At 33.4% G+C, this 21089-nt stretch overlaps 1 protein-coding gene across 1 annotated transcript; it reads left to right on the plus strand.

Moving 5' to 3' along the window:
* Positions 1-163: 163 nt before the first annotated feature.
* On the plus strand, positions 164-19160 carry LOC119632503. The gene is given in 10 exon segments (XM_038025435.1): positions 164-1459; positions 10739-11476; positions 11478-12971; positions 13039-13222; positions 14013-14427; positions 14487-14763; positions 14853-15047; positions 15131-15302; positions 17233-17448; positions 17568-19160. Coding segments are annotated over 9 exon segments (3855 nt in total). The 5' UTR covers positions 164-1459; positions 10739-10808; the 3' UTR covers positions 17802-19160.
* The last annotated feature ends 1929 nt before the right edge of the window (positions 19161-21089 follow it).

Consider the following 21089-nt stretch of genomic DNA (forward strand, 5'->3'; position numbering starts at 1 on the left):
CTGGGATTTAAGATACTCTTACACATACCCATATATATTGTGATTTTTACCAATGTCTGGCTCTTTAACAGCACCAAACAGATAGCTCATCAATATACGGAACAAGTTGTAAACTTCTTGTAAAACCTCACTCTCTCACTCTCTCTCTCTCTCTCTCTCTCTCTCTCTCTCTCTCTTTCTCTCTCTGTTGTTATATAGACATCAATATAACTATTAATTAATTTATAGGAGGTGTTATTACCGTCACGTCAACCCTAAGAATACTCGTGTAGGGCTTCTCATGTGACACAAGCTGCATATAATACGATTAATGGATTGTGAAATGCAAGAAAAATGAAAAATATATTGTATTATAATTATCACTTCTATTGCTGTTGCTATTGCCATTGCTGAGATTAATTAATAAATTAATAATGCGTGTTCGCGGTGTGTGTTCATAGGCAAATCCAATTGGTTTTAAAGTGCGCAATATACATGTTTTTTCAATATATATACCTAACGTAGCATAATTATGTTTATAGTGAATGTGTTTTGGCATGGTTTTAGATGTTTGTGGCAAATTATGCTTGCATTTTATAAATCAGGTTATGCCATGAATTGAGTTCATGTATAGATTAAGTACATGTACATTTAACATGTTGTGACACTACAAGCAAACCAAAAAAAAAAAAAAGAAAAAAAGAAAGACTAAAGAAAAAGAAAAAACGAAGCAAATAATATGCAATTAGTGGTGCCTGGTGCCATAGAAAAAAAAAAAAAAAATTAGTTAAAGTTCGATAACACCATTAGATGGCAAGTTTCCATCAATTTACGCCCTCAATTCAAAGCCCTTTATTATGAGAAGTAAACGCCTGCGAACTTAGCGCAGGAATCTTTTCGTTTTTACACTTTGCAAAATATTGTGTTTGTGTGTGTAATTGTGCATTAAATATCTCTTTAACCGGGTGTAACCGGGTATAACCGAGAAAGCAGGGGTCATAAAAGCGATCGTCAACGTAGTATTCTCTTGCGTCTTAACTTTCGAATAGAGGGCATCATGGCGGCAAAGCCTAGTATGAAATTCACTGTAAGGAGTAATCCTGCGATTATCCTGTGATTTTGTTTTGCGTATCCTTCTTATTTGCTTGAACTCTCCCTAAAAGAGTTATACAAGAACGTTATAAAGAGATGTGTGTGTTTGTGTGTGTGTGTGTATGCTTCAAGAATTCAAAAATTCAATTTTCCTAACATGCTCGTAAGGGCGTATTGCAAGCACTTTGAATGCATGCCGGCTAGTGTAAGTGCCCAGCAAGGGCAGATGAAAACGCCAGATTTAAATGCACTCCTCTCACAGAGATAGAAGTGCTCTTAAGTGATTAAAGCTTTCTATGATGCAAGTGTCGCAGGAGATTAGATTCAAAATTAGAGCATGAAATTTCTAGCACGTTTTACTCGAAGCCATATATTCTTCAAGTTTATAGTAAGTACAATTGACATTTTCACAGTATGTTCGCAATGAGTTTTTCTAGTAAGCCATTCATAATCGCATGATCGAGTCATTTGTTCGATAAATTAAAATTTACCGATGCTATCTATGATAGATTTTCGAGTGATTAAAAAGAAACTTTCAAACCCAGAGTATATTTTTTTTTTTTAAAAGTTAATTGCATACTAGGCGATGCTAATTAATTGGATTTTGGTTCATATCTTTAAATAATGTTTGGTTTGTTATTGTAAGTGCAACATTATGACTTGTGTGAATTGTACAACAACAGAGGCCAAAAAAAAAAAAAAAATAAATAAAACAAGAACACTTTTTGCAAGAGCTGTCGCGTCTAAATTTTTCATATTTTCATAAAGTCTATAAAACATCTTTTAATGTAGTTTAAGGCTTGTGTACTTTCTTCTTTCGCAATCCTAATGTTAATAAATCTTTTTATTTATTTGCATATACATATGTATATCGTATACGTATATCGAAACGAAAGGGAGAAAGGCAATAATTACGCTATTTTTGTTCTTTTTATAAAAATTTTTGCTTTGTGCTATAAGATTTTTTGCTTGATTCTTGCTGAAATGTAGATCGGTGCTTGCTACAGATCGTAGATTACTGAATAAATTTCTATTAATTTCGGAAAATTTTTTTTCAATTTTTTTTTGCGCCGTTAACAGCGCAATTGTTTATTGGTAAACTTAGAAATTAAGATCGACATCTTTTTAAGGATATATATATATATATATATATATATATAATATATAATGATGAATTTTGGTCTGCATTTTAATTTTTGTGTGAATTCGTAAGATTAGCTTAAGAGGATAATTAAAAATGATGCCGAATATTGTAAGCGAACGCCGGCTTCTTCGTTAATTTTGCATCACAATTGTCTACGCTTTTTTTATATATATATATATATATATGGACATTTCCCCATATGATAGTATGCATATACCAAGCCTAATATATTATAGTAAAACAGACTTATCTTCATCTAGTCTACACACTTAATAATTTAATAGATGTTTTCTATTGATAGACATACATATACGTGTTTTATGTAAATATATTATATTCGTAAGTTTTTATGAGTGTAGGGTCATTTATAGGTATACTATAAACTGATATGTCTACATATAGTATTATTTATAGATGTACATTCATATTTATGTGCATACATGTACGAAAAATTATATCTTATATCATTTATAGGAGGAGAAGATGTATATTATACCCAAATATATTTCTGAATCGATTGAAGTTTATTTGTCCGTCCGTCTTTCAGTCTATCTGTTCGCCTGATGTTGCCGATTCCCCTATTGTAAGTTACAAAAAAAAAAAAAAAAATAAGGGGACACAGACAATTCAAGCATGGTTTCCACTTATGACTTTTCAAAAAGGTAATACGACCACTGGCTTAAGTATTGAAATTGTAAGAAGATTACAAATAGTTTACAACGGAATGGGCAAATGCTATTTGTGCTGTGAATCGAGTGAGAAAAATGTTAAGTAAATTTTGTCACAAGTTCAACATCATGTGTGCTTCTCACTTCTTCAAGAGATAATTTAACGTTTGCTAGGCTTAACGAGGCATTAGAAATCGGTGAAAATATTATATGTGTAGAATGTTGGCGGAAATGCTCCGCGGCATTTTAAATAAAACATTTGAATTTGAAGATGGCCGATATGTTCTTTAGGAGTCGAACGGTGCATATACGCATATACTGGTTTGCAATTGCAAAACGTTTAGATGCGGCGGCTATCTTCTCTGAAATCGAAATCTCCAGAACGAAATTCGACAAGTCATCTTTGGTAGGTCCGAACAATTACAATTTAGCTTCCCAACGAGTTACATAAGTTTTGCTAATCCTTCGATTTGTTGCTTCCATCCTCGAACTCATACCAAAGGCAATGTCCCAAGCGCACACAATCTATTGCTCTTGATTTTTCCATTCTGCATTTCGCAACTTATTGATGAAAGTAGTCCTCTTCTATCGCACGAGAGACGCGCTAAACACGTAAGACCCCAAAATAGTCATCCTACCTGTTTGCTTTGATCTGTCAAGTAAAATTACTTCCAGGTAATAAAATACGTCACCCTTTCATTATAACCATATAGATGACAGGCGCGCTCAGTACCGATTTTGTACTGGTCGATATAAGTTGAGGGTTCATGAATTTTGTCATTACGCTTGCAAATAGTCAAGAAAAAGGCGTTTTTGGAAAACGATGAACTTCCTTTGCTTTGCTGATGAAACAAGGCAAAGAGTAAGACATAACAAAGGAAAACGGCAAATATTTATTAGTAGTTTATGACGGTCACCAGTTTGATTTTTTTTTTTTGAATATTTATTGGAGAGCGAGATTTAAATGTCTTCCATTTACATCGAATCCAGAGTCAACAAAAGTGGCCGCAATTGCTCTTGTATGGCGTTCACCTTGGTTTTATTTTCTTTTTGTTTTTTTTACCAATTCTACTACTAATATGATGATTGCTTTTAGCAGACTGAGATTGGCTTAGTCTCAAATAAAGAAAAAAATTTACCTTTGAGATTTTTCATACATATTTATGAGTGTTGCGAGTCGAATGAAAAAGTTAGTATGTGTTCGCCTTCTTCTTCTTATTGCATAGTATGTGTAATAAAAAAAATTGTTGTTGTTGTTGTTGTTGTGTATATGCATCGGCATTGCACGTGATATTTGTTAAAACTTATACATAAATGCATATTTATGTGACAATATCAGGGCTTCACATAACTTTCTTATTTCTTCCTCTTTTGACGTTTGAACATTGCTTAATGATTTGCTTCTCCCTGTACTCGTACTGACAAATGCAGCGAACAGAATTGCAGTCAGACAGTATACACACAACACTGAACAAAGTGGGTCGTGCCTTTTTTTTTTTTTTTTTTTTTTTTTTTCTTTTTTATGTACACTATTGCGAAATGAAGGTATACCGGGTTCATTTTTTCGTTCTGTTATATCCGGGAATGCACATCAGCGACCCTGATGATCAAGTCAATTCACATATTATTATGACGATGTCTTTTTCCCTCTTCATTATCATTATTACTATTATTTATTGCAGATTAAATTTCAAATCAACCGCTAACAACTGCAAGAGAATGAAGTTAAACGTACAACGCAGAGCAAACGTTAATCTAATCTAAAATTCGAAGGAAATATTTTTCAGAACTTACGATTAAAAAGAGATATTATATTAACTGTACGAGGTACAAATATTTTCTCGATTTATATAAAAGGTCGACAAAATGACACGCCTACATTTAACAGAACAATTTACGATCCAATGCTTTTCATACACGTTTGCTTGACATACAAGAAAAAGAAACGAAACCAAGTTCATGTTAAATCAATGCGAATGCGGTAAATAAGTTTGCCAATATACCGGCGTAGTGCATATGATGGCAAATATATATACATATAATTGCATAAATGTATAATTGCTGCGAATAATGCATACGACTCGTGGATTGGGTCACAGTGAAAATGATGGACTAATCTGGCGAGGTTGGTTGAAAGAAATAGTTAATAAATTTTGCGTACAGATGGAGACAAGAAGGAAAATTAGAAATATTTGTACCTCGTAGGTTGCTTTTGCAAGTCTTTCAATTCACTGCAGAGAATACATTTAGTTAAAAATATGTATGTTGTTGTGTGTGTCATGTACAAATAATTATTCAGAGATTTATTAAATAGAATTCATCAAATCTATTGAGCAACAACTATACGAGGCTAGGCCGGAACTAAGCCGGGACGACAATGTTAATTTAGAAATCGACCCTTTTTTTTCCCATCAAATAAAAATTTAATCGTCAGCTGAATCACTCGACAGTTTGTTTACATTTAGCACAAATTTAGAATTGAAAATATTGTGCTCTTGGTGTTGCTGTTGTAATAATTTATTCATTATGTTCTACAGTAATTGTGGCCGCGGTATATTAAGTTCTTGCATACGTATGTCTTACTAAATCAATTGATTTAGAATAGTTTTAATAATAGTTCTGCCTATTTGTCTGTCCGACTCTACACATCTGTTAGATTGTAATTCTCCATATATTATGATAGAATCTGATGCGCTGACATATTTTCGCTCACGAATATAATTTCCGTATAAAGGCTTATGTTTGCATGAATCGTTATGCTGGAAAGGTTTTTCCATTTTCTATATAATACTAAATGAATATGGAATATGTGGATGAGATGAGGCTATTTTTGGCGGATGTCTTCTATACAATCATTTATATAAAAGTAATAAGTTTAAAAAAGGCTATGCAAATAGCAAAGGGGATGAAAATTAGTTCAGAGCAATTTGGGTCATAAAAATTTATTATGCAAAATTTTGAGCATTTTTTTTGGTTGCTTCCCCGATACCGACTCTCACGAAAGGAAAGTAAACCTTTGTTTGATAATAAGGTATAATTTTTAATATTAGAAATGAAGGATAAGAAGCGCTTTCACAAAAAAAAAAAAAAAAAAAAAAAAGAACCAAGTATATGCTACATTTGAACTACGTCGTTTCACGTTTTAGAAAATTCCCCATCTATCGCAAGATTGTTTGACGGAGTCGCTTACATTTATAACTACATATTTTTGTTTTTTTGTTTTTTTTATTGTTTTAAAATATTCCAAATTGTTATCGAAATCTTAGCTTTACAATATAGCAGGTGACGTGGTGTGATATATTTAATGGTCCGCTTTGTCCGCCAACAACATGTCAAGAAAACATGTCAAGAAAAGTTTTTCTTATATATCCGCATATGTAAAATGTTTATCGATAAGTTTAAAATTCTGAGTCAATTTAGATATTGCTGCATGTATGCAGCTGCATCTATGCAGGTCGGGAGATATAATTTTTAATAAGATTAGGTAGATTATTACCATTATTGGAATTTCTTTATCTCTTTAACGAGTATAAATTCTTAAAGTAAAGTAGGAGGAGCACATGCAGCTGAACCTATCGGTTATATGTTTTGAAGAAGACTAGGTGATTAATTTAGTCGTAACGATGCGGAAAGGGAAATTCTGGCTGCTTGCGCATTTCCCAACAAACTAATATGTCTCGGAATTCAAATAATTTTCATCTCACATTTTCGATAGGTATAAAAGTAGAAAAACTGATCGTCTAAGCTGTTTATTCTTTAATTTGATTGAAAGTCTCGCTTGGCATCGTTATTGCACTTCAAGGGACATATCTTCGAAGTGCTATATCTAGCACTTCATAGTACCATTAGCATCAGACGATTCATCAATAACGTGCAGAAAGAGTTACGGAGGGATTGTTATTTGAATTCATGAAATTACCTTAGAGTTGTAATAAAACAGTTTGTAGGAGCATAATTGCTGGCAAGTTTCTTATCGTACCGATCTAACAAAATGTATTTGCAACTATAAATTAAACCGCAACCAATAATGGCATTTGCATGAATAACGAGACGGATGGTGAAAGAAAAGAAAAGAAAAGAAAAGAAGTATATAGCATAGCTCACACACCGACGAGTATTTGAAAATAAATCTTGTGGAAAAAGGCGGAAATAACTTCAAACAATTCTAAATGCATGCATGTCTCATAGGCAGACAGACACACGCAGCCAGATATAAAGATAAATGCACAGGAATGCACAATCAAGCAAATATTCGTTTCTTCTAAAGGCCGTTAAGCTCATAGAGCGAAATACATATATATGCATGCTTGAATTTATTATGCCTATACATTTATATGTAAAGCAAATGCACGCATATATACACATACAATACGAATGCATTTTAAGCCCACATTTTATATGTGGAACAAGTGCACACAGCGGTCAATCCCTTTCACTAATACTTTTATTCGTTTTATTTCTTCTCCTTCCATTTTTTGATACTTCGTGTTTTCGAAATATACTCTAAATTAGCTCGACTAGCTTGTGTGACTGACTTCGCATGTGCAATACACTTTTTGCATTTGTTGCACATTTACTTCGTATCTGAAAATCAAAATCATAGAAAGAAAAATTGAGAGAGAGAGAGAGAGAGAGAGAGAGAGAGAAGGAGAGAGAGAGAAACATAGAAAGATTTTATAATTAGCTATGTTCGAATCGTTTGTTACTCGTTACGTAATCAAATAATTGTGCACCTTGTGTGGGCATAATATAGAATCCATCATCTCTAGAAGTTTAGTCCCTTGAAAAATTCAGCTTAATCTGAAGAATATGCTTGTATTGGTGAAAACATCTATACCGTCTGATCTTTGATTATTTACTTGGGAATATTGCATGAACACGGAATCGACGGGCTTCGTAATAAAGTACAAGTTGATTAAAGACGCAAGTATTCATTGACGCCCCAACCTTTCGAATCGTAAAGAGTGACATTAGAATAATGCTTGCTATCTGCTATAAAGTGCTTGACGTTAATTTTCATAGGTTTCTCGCCGAAAGTCTATATCCGCTACAACGGCACTTTTCTACTCAAACATTTTTATAAACGATTCAAATCCTCTTGTGTAGGGTTTCCAAAATGGGATCCAAATATTTTTCGTTTCGATAAATAGCGAATATATTGATCAACTTGGCATAGTTACGATTTTGTCGCGGTGATAGTTGAAGACTATTAAAAAAAAAAAAGAAAAAATTAAAGAAAAGGGAGCAGCTGGAGCAGTATAGATATTTTGAACGGCAGCGTTAACAAGCAGAGTTTTCGATATTTGCCATTTAACTTCCACTCTATCGTTTTTTCCTTGTTCTTTACATTATTTCACACAAACAAAGGAAACATGTTCACATTATGCTTTTTAGAGAGGCGGTATAGTTTGTTCATATAATGCACGATCGCGTGAGCTTATGGCTTTTGTTTTTATATAGGCTGCTTGGTCTGTGTAAAGAATTACGGATGATTTTTTGTGTTTCTTCTTATTATTGTTGTTTCTGTTGTTATTATGCTTTTTATTAGTGCTGTTATTGCAATTTTAACGAATTTTTAATTTAATTTTATTAGAATTCACTATGAGTATAAAATGAATATAAACGAATTGTGTGTGGGTAGTATGCTGCATGCAACAAGTTGTTAAGTAATTTTTAGTTCGTAATACTAACAAGTGCTTTTAGATTGCTAATCGCTTAATTTGTTTTCCACAATACATGCCCGCTTAAATGGGATGGGCAGAGCATTAGAATATACTTTTAATAGTTTTTTGCAAACCATTTTTAACAAAGGCCGATCTTTTCCTATTTGCTGCGAATATAACTTTTTCGTCTCAACTCAAATGCATTACGAATTTTCAATCGTTATACCGCTTATGCTACATACTAAGTTTGCACGGATATACGTATCACCCAGAATCACTTAAGATCAATTCCAATTTTTCAATATCATTATCTGAATTCATTTAAATTTATCTGTTCGTCAATTTGCTTGGATGACTGCCTATGTATTTTTGTGTTCAATCTGCAGGTCGTAAATTTTTAAGATATTTTGACTGATGTGTTTTGGTCCAATTAGGAGCCATACTAAAAATGCAGTGAACTGGGACAGTCACTGGGACGACCACTTCCCCCCCATATAATGTTTGTATTTGAAAAAGTTCCTATATACGAAAAAAAATCATCGAATGAAAGGATAATCGATTTTTTGGGGTAAAATCGCTGAGCAATACTATTGTCATCATCACAAAATCTCAGAATCATTTTGTAAAATGTGTGTAAAGATTTACCACCATTGCGGCATACTAGATTTTCATGCTAAAAATTTAGGTCGCGCTAGTCAATTTATGGAACCAATCTAATATATAATATCATCCTTCTTACGAAAAGTAAGCCGTTAGAGTGCAGCAAGATCGAACTTTTAATATTATGTGATGAAAATGGCTCCGTAATCTAAAAATTAATTGTAGTAAGTTTGGGCCATATTAGTCTATTTCTTGAATCCCATTCCATATAAGAGTTTTCATCAAAAGTAAGCCTTCATATGGCAACAAGAACTAATTTGTGGAAAATAAAAGGAAAATTTTTGTCAACTATGGACCATGTGAGTTCAGTTTTGGCCCATTTTCCCTATAACGGCTCTTCTAAGTAGTATTTACATAGAAATCAAATATAATTTTTGGTATTTTATCACAAAGACTTGTACTGCGCGATATTGTTTACGGGCTAGTGGGCCTTATGGCCGGCCTTGCTTCGCTATGATGTTTTGCTTTTTGATTAAAGGAGGAAACAACTGTAACAACCTACAAAAAAAAACAGTCTTTTTTCGCAACTTTTTTTCACAGGCTTTCTTCTCGGAACGCTTTGTGAAAAGACCGAATTTTCCATGTAAAACTTGCTGCAGGCAAAGAATTTTTTCAATATATTCTCAAAGAATCAAAGTACTTTTTGCGCCAACAAAAAAAAAAAAATATTCTAAAGAAATGCGCAGCGAAGGTAATGGTAATCGCGTTTCCCCAAATCAGTCAACAAAAACTCTTTCAGTCAGTCAATAAGTATTTTGAGTTTGCAGCACACAAGACTAATGGAAAGTTCGTACTTCAGAGTTCTTAATGCAAAGAACGCTTCTTCAAACTATCATTGACTTATTTGCCATGCACTTGATAAAATCGTCGTGAATGCATTTCAATCTACGATATAACCATAGAGAGCTTATTTTTCTCTCTCTCTCTCTCTCTCTCTCTTTCTTTCTATTTCTCGCTCTTTCGAATTGCAATTATCAACGATTAACGATTTCCTTGCTTATCCAAAAATAGTCACATGTTGCCACTTTCCTTTTTTGTCGTTTTAAAAAATGCTTTGAAAATTTGTTGCAGATTTTCCTCTTTTTTGTTTGTTTTCTGAGTATACCAGAAATGTATGATCTTCGAAATGATTGCGTGGATGCGTAAACATTTTTTGTTTATTTATGTACTTTCAAGCGTTTTTTTATTTTGTTGGTGTTTGATTTTCTGCAAATGCACAAGCAACTTGAAACAAGTAAAGCAAGGAAGGTACAGAAAAGTAAAAACCAATAAAGCAAAAAAAAGTACACATTTGTATATAAAACTTATGCCATTAAAGAAAAATAACCAGTTGCAACACACCCTGAATGGGTCAATATGTAATAAAAAAAAAACAATAAATAAATAAATAAATAAAATGAAAATCAAAATTAAAAAAGCGTTTCATGCTTAGTACGTCCGGGGTGCGGGATTTTACTGTATGCATGATTAAAAAAAACATTTTCTTTTCTTTTTTTTTTTTTTTTTTTGCTTCTCTTCTCTTCTCTTCTAAGTTATGAAGTAACGATTGCTCTAAATACTGCTGATTTTACACATCGACATATATATATATATATATGCAAGATGTCCGCTGTACTCTTCACAACAGAACAACAGGATCTAGACCTGCCCTCTACCATTAATCACAATAACGCAAATTCTCGTACTTCTACAACTGCAAGCAACATGTCTTCATTCAATAATGGCGATGATATACAACTGCAAAACACTTTTACGGCCGTCTACGTTGATATTTTGGGCAGTAAAATGAATAACATGCGTATACACGGGGAAGTGGCGGATGGAGAAGTAGATCATATTCAAAATCTTAACGGTCAACAGCAACACTATTGCGACGGTAGTGATAGTGGGGTGGAAATTGCCTCTAATGCCAATGTTACTTTACAGAGGGCTCTTAGCAGTAATAGTGGCGGTTATGCTAGTAGTCATGGCGGGGGTTTGGACGATAATGCGCATGGCGGCGTAAATCTGTCCTGCAATTCAAGCATGATTAGTTGCAGCTCCGATATCTATGATATAAAGCAATCAAGCAATTTGTTGGCAGGCAGTAATAGTTTGAATACCTGCCGCTCTTTAAATAGCTACGAGTGTTGCAGCGAGAATGGCAGTGAGAGTTCTTCGGTTGCCGGTCCCATTACTATGACGGTACGTCGAATTAATAATCATAGTAACGTTAAGAAAAAAGTGGCTATGTTTGAGCCCAATTTGTCAGAGGGCCCTTCAGCTATGAAGAGCAAAAAATGCAAAAGAACAGAGTGCCGCCGCTAACTCTTCGGCACAGCATCAACCACAACAACAACAACACCAACAACAATGTAGATCACGTTTAAGTGGTTTGAAGAGAGCTATTTCATTGCCCCGTCCAAGTCAGGGTACGGCCCAACAAGTGCGCGAACGTTTAAGCGAAAAACTACACTTAAATAACTCAACCAGATCAACAAACACATGCCTTACGCCTTACCGTGCCAGCACTAACCAATCGCGTACTTCTCAAAATAAACCGCAAAAACCTGACAATTTACCCAATCAGTTAAGCCGAACTACGTCAATGAGTATGCAACGTTTGGTGCAACGCACACCTTCGTTAAGTCGTGCTCGCACGCCGTGTACATCTGAGGATGGACGTTGGCCGGGAATAAGTTCATCACGGTCCGCTTCGGCAAGACGTGGTATGTCTGTCACACCTGATCTCGCATCTTTAAAGATGCGTTCCAGCATAATGGCAAGCATGGAAATCAAATCAAATTCGTCGAGTCCCTATGGGACACTACCACGAAGGAGGAAACAAAAGTCAGTAGAAGATTTAACCGGCCGTAGCTCCCGTAGCAGTTCGATATCTCGAGAGACACGCATGTCTACTTCCGTTATAATGAGTTCACGAAAAAGCTTAACTTCGTCGTACGGTTCAAACACGGCTACGCCCACACAACAAAAATCGTTAATAAGCTCGTTGGCAATGAGTAAGAGAGAAAACCAAAATTCACGTAAAAGCTCAACAGCGATTTGTAAAACTAGAATTTATCACGAGACTGGATCACAAACTGCGTTGACAAGTCAAGATTTGGAGAAAGCTTTTGCCGGCGTAGCTTCTCATACTAAAGCGATCGACGCAGTTGAACTGCATGATCAAGAAACACAAGCCGAGATAAGAGACGAGGAATTGGAAAGGTTACGCTGTGAAGTGCGACAGTTAACAGAACGGGAACAAGAACTGGCCATAAAATTGAAGCGAGAACGGGAGGAGAAATTAGCCATTCAACGTGAATTACATCTCAATACCGAACGGGTTATGGGCCTTCTAGCTTTGGCACGCGTTGCTGGTAACGGTAAAATTGTGGATGCCGGTACACCCACCTCAGATGAGGGTGAGGGTAGTCACGATAGTTTGCTTATGCTAGAATCACAAATTCAAATGAGCGGTCATGAGTTGATAGAGCGCCAACAGGAGGTTGGTCAGCTAAGGAAACTCTGTAGATCTCTACAAATAGAAATGGAACGTTCGTTAATGCAACAAGAATGTTTAATGCAACAAAAAGCCGCTATTGAACAAGAGTCCACTGAATTGCAAGACTTTCTGCAACATGAAAAGGTGGCCATGTGCGACGCTCTCAAAGAATTGGAAAATGAATATCAACAGTGTAAACAACAATTAGCCAATCGGGGGGAAGAAGTAAAAGTACTAAGGGACGAATGCCGCCATTTAGTGAGATTGAATGAACAAAGAAGGTAAGAGAAAGGAGAGGAACGAAGTGATGTTGTTTTAAATTGAAATGATCTTGTTTATGTGATGCAGGCAAGAGAATCGTACGCTGCAAACCAAATTTGCCGCATTGGAGACCAAGTCCAAGGAATTGATAATGCAGCAAAATGCGTCTGTGTCCGGAGCTACAAGCGCTTTATCGGGCCTTCACACACGTTTAGACAATTTGGTAGAACAGCTAGTATTCTCCTATAACATATCCGAACTAGATTTGGAGGTAAGTAGAAGTATAAAACGAAGGCTCTTTTACGAATTTTGAATTAGTTTTGTACTATTGTGCATATGGGTTTATTTTGTGTGTGTGTTGGATTTTTCAATATATATTTAAAGAGAGAAATGCATTCTTAGATCAATTGTACTTTATAAACGGTTTAAAGGTTCAAATTATTATTATTATTATTATTAAGTAATGCGGTGAAAGGAAATAAGAAAATTGCTGAAAGAATCCACAATCGTTTAGTTTGAATGGAATGATAAAAGGATGATGAGAGAGGTACTTTTGGTTTTTTCATTATTTTATTGTTTGTTTATTTAAAATAATCGATACGTGTGAGAGATGGAAACGATCGAGCATAATAATATGTTTTCTTGTTTTCCCAAGTAATTTCTCATAATCCTCCGAGGCAAGAGAATACATTTCTTTCAATGTTTGGTTGTGTTAATTAATATTTTATTTCTTGTTTGTAATTAATTTTTTTAGCACAACACCCGTGATAACGATGAAGACTTGCACTGACATTTAAACAATAGTTGGGTGGGTTTTCATTCGAATATTCTGTTAATGTGTTTGACTTGAGTTAAGCTTAATATTAATTTTCGTAAAATCGAGCCCATATAAAGTGAAAAAGCATGTCAAACGTAGGCTAAAAAATTAATTATTCTTCATTTAGTTCATTGATTTTACAACACATGCATCTTCCATTCATTCTTTACTGATTAATTATAATGAGGTTGAGAAAAAGTTTTTACTTTAATAAACGATATATCATTAATTATTCATATTCAAGGATATTGGCTTTCAAAATGATAGCCAATCGAATATCAGTGCCAGCGGAGAAACATCACTAGATTGCGATAGTACCACGACGTCAGTAAAATTACAATTGAATGGGCATGAGTTTACGCATCAGCAGCACCCGCAAACACTTACTTTTTCTCAAACAACCAATTATGCTCAGTATCAATTAAATTCAGCTAGCGATGGATCCCTATCACCTCAACGAAATCAGTCGTTTATAGCGGCTGTTATCAGTGCCATTCGTAATGCTACCACACATTCAGGAAAAAGGCTATTAATACGTCAAGGCAAACGATGTAGTGAAACTGTTGCAAGCTCAGGGGTAGGGGGTGCTACGGTCGTTCATCATCATAACAAACAGTGCAATACGCACCAACCTCGCAATGAGATAATAAATAATGGCGGTAATATATGATGCATTCAGTTGCATACAATTGTATTCTAATAATCGATATATTTATAGATGATTCTGATTCGACTGAAATGTTGGATTCAGAAACTGAACCTTGTTTGATGATGGATAACGTTTTGGAGGATGTGAATATGCCCGACTCGCATTCACATAATATGGTTTCGTCTTGCACGGGCATGATATCACAAATTGAAATACCTTCGGAATTAGTGAACGCAACCACCGGCGACGAATCTCTGCACAATCTATCGCAGGCCATTGTTAATCGTCAAACTGTGGAATCGCAAGTTAGTGCTATGGCTGTGCAAAAATATAATCAACAAATTAAGTAAACGTTCATAAAGACATTTTTATATATATCTTAAGTAAAAATATATAACAAATGCAATTTTTTTTTAAATTCTTTTTTTGTATTAGCGAGACGAGTGTTACCGAAGAGCCGAGTTGTCATGATTCTGTAGCCGAAATGCCTTCTTTGGTCGAGTATTCTGCCACCCAAGCTGTAGTGGATCAAGTTATCGAAGTTGATAATTTGGTTACAAAACTCTTGAAAGTTTTACGCCTTATACAAATCGATAACGATAATTGCATTCAGCAGCTCATAATCGATAAGTAATTATTCTTTAAAAATTTTCAAAATTTTTTTTTCTTGAATAAGCTAAGTTTCTCATTTCTTGCGAAATAAATATGTTTAGAAATAAATTGCAGCAAAGCAAAGAGGATATGCTTGAGAAAATTAAAGACTTACAGGATGTTAATGTTAAACTACAAGACGAACTGATGGATGCGACACAAGAGTTGATGATAAAAACTAATGATTTATCAAATACCAAAGCTGAAATCCAACGCCATCGTAATGAAATCGATGTAAGAATCTATTAAATAATTTTTATTGTACTTTATTTAAATATTATTGAAAGTCAATTATATTGCTGCTTCTCTTAACTTGGTTAACTATGTTTTCTACTCTCATTAATCTGAGTTTTAAAGTAAAAGCAATAGATATTTAACTTGACTTTAAAATGCTTTCCTTCCTTCACATCTCTATTTCTATCTCTTCATCTTTATCTATTTTTTTAATTTTGAATTTTTTTTTTTTTTTTTTTTTTGCTCACAGCCCCAATAGACATAGTTTGCTTATTTAAATATTAAATACTTAAATAATTTTGTGTTTTATATTTTAATTATTTTGATGATAATCTTATTCGATTATTATTTTCACTTAAACGGAACTATATATTAATATTTATTATTTTTTAATTTTTTCCTTATAATTTAATATCTTGTATAATAAACTTATGTTTGAATAAATAATTTGATTTTAATTTTAACAATTTGTTTTTTCTTTCCATTTTTCATAGTCTGGGAATAATTTTAATGAAGCGTGTTTCCAATATGGTAACATTAATTCGTTAAGCGTATAAAATAATTAGAGAGAAAGAGAGAGAGAGAGAGAGAGAGAGAGAGAGAGAGAGAGAGAGAGAAACTGCTTTCATATCGCTAATACCTATTAGTTAAATTAAAAATGCCAATGAAATTTGTAGATAGATTATTGAGTGAAGCGCATCTCTGCACTTTATCTTGCGTCCTATAGTCGATAGGAATGCCGCAAAGTGTTGCAATTTCCTTTGAAACATCTACTCTAACGATTTGGCATAATAATGGGGCATAGAGTGCATATAAGGAACATCTAAGCGACATCTAAGTAGAAAGTCATTTATATTTTGGTTGGCAGATATTCAACCGTCGAAATGTTGACCTTCGTTTCACTTATTCCTTTAAGTTTAATGATTTTAAGCTTTATAAACATATTTTTAAAATAGATTGCACCTTGCATATTCATATCATTTGCAAAATTCATATCATGCTGATGCTCTCGCTATTTGGTAGCCTCCGATGAGTTTTCCAACGTCTCGGCAAGTCTTCTGAAAAGTTTTTTTCGCAGTTTTACACTCGATACTGGTAACGGCTGCACTTTTCGTTACTACTCTTTTGCGTCTATGTGCACTACGACATCTATCGTGTATCATGCTTCAAACTTTAAGCGAATTTGATAAGATTTCAGTTAGCTACCATAATCAGGGAAGCGAACTTTTGCAGGCAAAATAAATAGGGCGTCATTCACGTTTGGGCACACCATAACTTATCAACTTTTTTTTTTTTTGTAATTTTAGGATTTCGATTTTAATTCTATAATTTTTTGAAATAATTTCGCTGTTAAAGAAAATTAAAAACCGAGAAGGGTTTAACAACTTTTCTGAAGTACCCTGTTTACCTATTTTCCTAATTCAATTTGTATATCTTAATTTTTTTTTTTTTTTTTTTTTTTTTTTTGTGTATGTTTAGCTGCAAATGCTTAAAAATTTTCTAACTCAATAACTGCCAAATGCAACAATCTTCAAAAATGACATCTTTTAAATCATAACAATTGAATGTAACCTTTTTTTTTTTGTGTTTAACTATCTCCACCACCAACAACATCACCATCAACATTTTCGTTAAAACAATAATAATAATAAAAAAAAAATAAAAAAAATAAATAAATAAATAAATGAATTAAAAAAAAAAAACCAATCATCCGAATGTAACTTGAAAAAAAAAAAAATAAAATCAATTTGAGTGCATTTCTCTGTCCTATGTAATCATAAACATCACTACATAGCAGCGGAAATCCTTTTTATGTTAACAGTCACGTAAACAAAATCAAAAAAAAAAAAAAAAAAAAAAAAAAAAAAAAAAACGAGGTATAAACACAAATGTTTAAATAAAATTTTTAAAAATATATGTATATGTGTAGCGTTTAACTGAGGACATCTGCAATTTGAGTACATTGTGTAGCAATTATCGTAAACTATCGCCAAGCACCGAATTACCACCATTTGAGGCTGGATCACTTAACAGCCAGTTAGACGATATCGCTGGTATATTAAATTTACTAAAAATGTGGCAGGCCGAGGGCCAGCTAAATGATACCAGAGTCCAGCAATTCATGGTGGATTCATTGAAAACAAACGTGAGTTCCTCTTTATTTGTTTTGTTTTTTTTTTTTTTTTTTCTTCTTTTTTTAATATATTTACGATTGAAATTTATAAATTTTCTTTCTTATGTTATGTTATTCGATATCGGTTACAGAATGGCAACACAAAGAGTTTGACAGATGATCGTCATCATTTAGAAGAACGTTTACGCATATATGCCAATCAATTACAAAATGTTTTAACGGTTCTCAATACCTGCCAACAGCTGATTACTGACAATCCAGCCCTGCAAGAACTGCGTAAAGATATCGAAGTGGTTAAACTCAATGCCAATTGGTCGCAATTACTGCGCGATCAAGTTGGGGAAGATGACCTTAATGCCAATTAAATTTAGAAAAAATATAATAAAAAAAAAAAAAAAAAAAAAAAAATTAAAAAAATTGTATTCGCTTCAGAGTGAATGTTAAACATCCACCACCTAGACCATGTTGACCATGTCATATAAAAAGCTTCTGCGCGCATTGTTCTGCTGATCTCCTATGATAATAATTCAATTGCCTCTAAAGTAAGATTGATCAATACACTCCGTGTAAAAATATTGTTAATTGTTTTTGATGTGAAATAACTCATCTGATGTTTTCTCTTTCCACCATTGTGAGTCTTTAAGAACAAGACAATGCTGTAAGGTTTTTTTTTTTTTTTTTTTTGACATAAGTCTTATATGAGCTTATATATAGGAGGATTTGGCTTGTTTTTCTGTTATTTCAAATGGTCTTGGTCGGTAAGAGTGGCACCACTTTTTTTTATTACTAAAAAAATTATTCGATCCAACTGTGAAGACTTGCATAATTAAGTCTTGTTTCTCTTTACTGAAATGTTTGCGCACATTGTCTTGTTCAAGAGTTAACTATTTAGATGAGATAATGAGTACATATTTTTTACTTTTAGGTGGTGGGTATGCAAAAAAAAAAAAAGTACTAAAATTCATCCAAATTATAAAAAAAACGTCCATTGTGTTGTTATATTACGTTATCATTACTATTATTTATTTAATATGATATATATTTAAAAAGGAAATGTTGTCATTATTTTAGACAAATTAATTAACAAACAACAGTTAATATTATGTAGTAGTTATGAAACGCAATCAGTATAGGCTTATTGGCCATGCAATTAAGAATTTAAAAAAAAAAAAAAAAAAAAAAAAAAAAAAAAAATGAAGATCGACAACCGTTCAGGTCAGAGCACTAAGCGACAATCCATTATGCGATGGTGGCCTGTACAATCTTGAAAGCGCAGGTAAATCGCATTAAGCACGATATAAAATTAAATTCAAACAACATCGAAAACGTATTGATCTTGATTGTACAATTTCCTTTTTATTACATAATACATATACAATATGTGCGTAGTATTATATTTAGTATGTACTTATTACACATTAATATAGTTGTATATGTGTACATTAATCAGATCATATACAGTCAGATATGTATGTATGACGTTTGAATTGAACCATTTTGGCATTTTAGCTTAGACCGCTTGTTATTATACAGTTATTTTAAAAACTTTAGTCATGAGACTCTTCCTTTTTTTTTTTTTTTTTTTTTTGTTCATTAAAAAAAAAGTTGTGTAATTGTAGACGCGAAAAACGCTGAAAAAATTTAATTATACATATATAATCTTTATGTATAGGCACATGTACTAGTAATTAATAAGCAAAAATCGAATTCATCTTCTCTCTTAACAATAAAATAAAAAAATAATATTTTTATGTATGTGAAAACAAAATTTGAACCTAAAATAAAATGTAAAATATAATAATCATTCTTCTTCTTCGTTTATTTTCATCTCCACCTGTTGCACAACATACACATATCTACATCACTAAAAAGATCTCTGACTTTCACATATAATCAAATCAAGGCCAAAAATTAGTCGCCTTTTCTCATCGAAGGCTGGGGTTGGATCCTACAGAGAGTACAGAGAGCTGCATATACCACGAAGTATGTCCGTCTGTTTAATGTGGCATGGTGAACATTCGTCTGGCCGCAAGATTGAGGATATTGATGATATGAGGATATACGAAATTTAACAGAAACCTTAAATGTTTTCGTTGAAAATGAGCCAAATCAATGATCGCGTTGAATGCAATCTAAATTAGTAGATTTTTTGCTAACTACTCACAGAAAACATCCTTCCTACTAAAAAGTAATTAATGATCACTGCCTTATTGCCTTCAACATCCGCAGCTATGTCGGCAAGTTGTCGGGGGGTGGACAATGTTTTTCACCTCAACCAACACACGAAGTGGCACCTCATTGGCATAATTTTATATGAAATGGTTTTCGCTGCGCGCATCAGTCACTCCAATCGCTCGCAAGCGCTTCTTATGCGAGGGTCACATGATGGATTAATATTCCATTTGGCCAAGTTTCGTTGTCCTATTTAAATTTCTATTTTCAGATGATTCTTTTCGATCAGATTGAACAAGATTTATGAATTATCGCTTGGACATTTGTGCCATTTTCGTGTTCCGAAACGCTACATTGCTTTTGCGGAGGACTCTTCCACGGGGACTTTAAATAACGAAAACATATACGAGCGCATTCGAAATGCTTGTTATTTCATACGATGTTTAGAGAACAATTCAATTTTTTATAAATCTTTCTATATCTGTACGTAAGGAATTGAATTCGGCCAAGTGATGTAGAGGATTTAATAGTCGGTTTTGCTCAACCATAATCTTTTAACATATTTTATTTTAGATTATTGTTAGTTTCCTGCCAGATATTTGAAGCAAGTTATTGTTCGGAATTAGTGATCATCGTCAGACCCTAGCAATAATCGATTTCGAAGCGGATAAAAAACACACGATTATGACAATTTATTTTTTGAATGACACCAACGGAAGGACTGAAAACTTTAAAACCGTAAATCGAGTCAAGGTTTTAGAATATTGAAGAATAGTTAAGAGTCCTCAAGCGACTTTCCCACCAAAATCTTATAACAAAACTCTTTCGTCTTTATTATAAAATCAAACTATTTGAGAAGACGATGACTAAGTAGTCATCGTGTCTGATATAATATAAGTGATCGCGTACAGTTGAAATCGCGTACAGTTAAGACGATGCAAACTTCGCCAATGTTGTTTCGACTAACTACATTTTTAGGCTGATGATATTAAAGAAAATATATTTCTTTAAAGAATATACAAGTGAAGGCCGTATATATCCAATCTGGCGCCTATTACGACCAGAATATACATAGGAGGAACAGATTTTCATTTTCACTTTTTTTTTTTTTTATTCTTACGAATTGGTAATGAATTTGAGGATCGGGTTGGTTTCCTTTATACTGAGCAATTCATACAAACTCTTTGCGTATTTACCTAATATTTAAATGAGTAAATAAGTTAAAGCAAATTTCTTTCAATCTTCAAAGCAAAAGTAAACAACAGAAATTTTCTTCTTTCAGGTTCTGCATGCGTGGAATGTTCAATTTTTGTTAACTTTTCAATTCTCATAGCTGAGGATGTAAAACAAAAGAAGCAAACTTGTCTCAAAGAAACGCCAAGCAATAGTGTTGCGAAGAAAAAACTTTTTAGTCTGAGTCGTCAAAAGTGCCCACAAAAACATTAAAACATTTAAATATATTGGAGAGCAGCACTTTTCTC

This window comes from Glossina fuscipes, unplaced genomic scaffold (genome assembly GCF_014805625.2).
Source record: "Glossina fuscipes isolate IAEA_lab_2018 unplaced genomic scaffold, Yale_Gfus_2 1, whole genome shotgun sequence".
Lineage (NCBI taxonomy): Eukaryota > Metazoa > Arthropoda > Insecta > Diptera > Glossinidae > Glossina > Glossina fuscipes.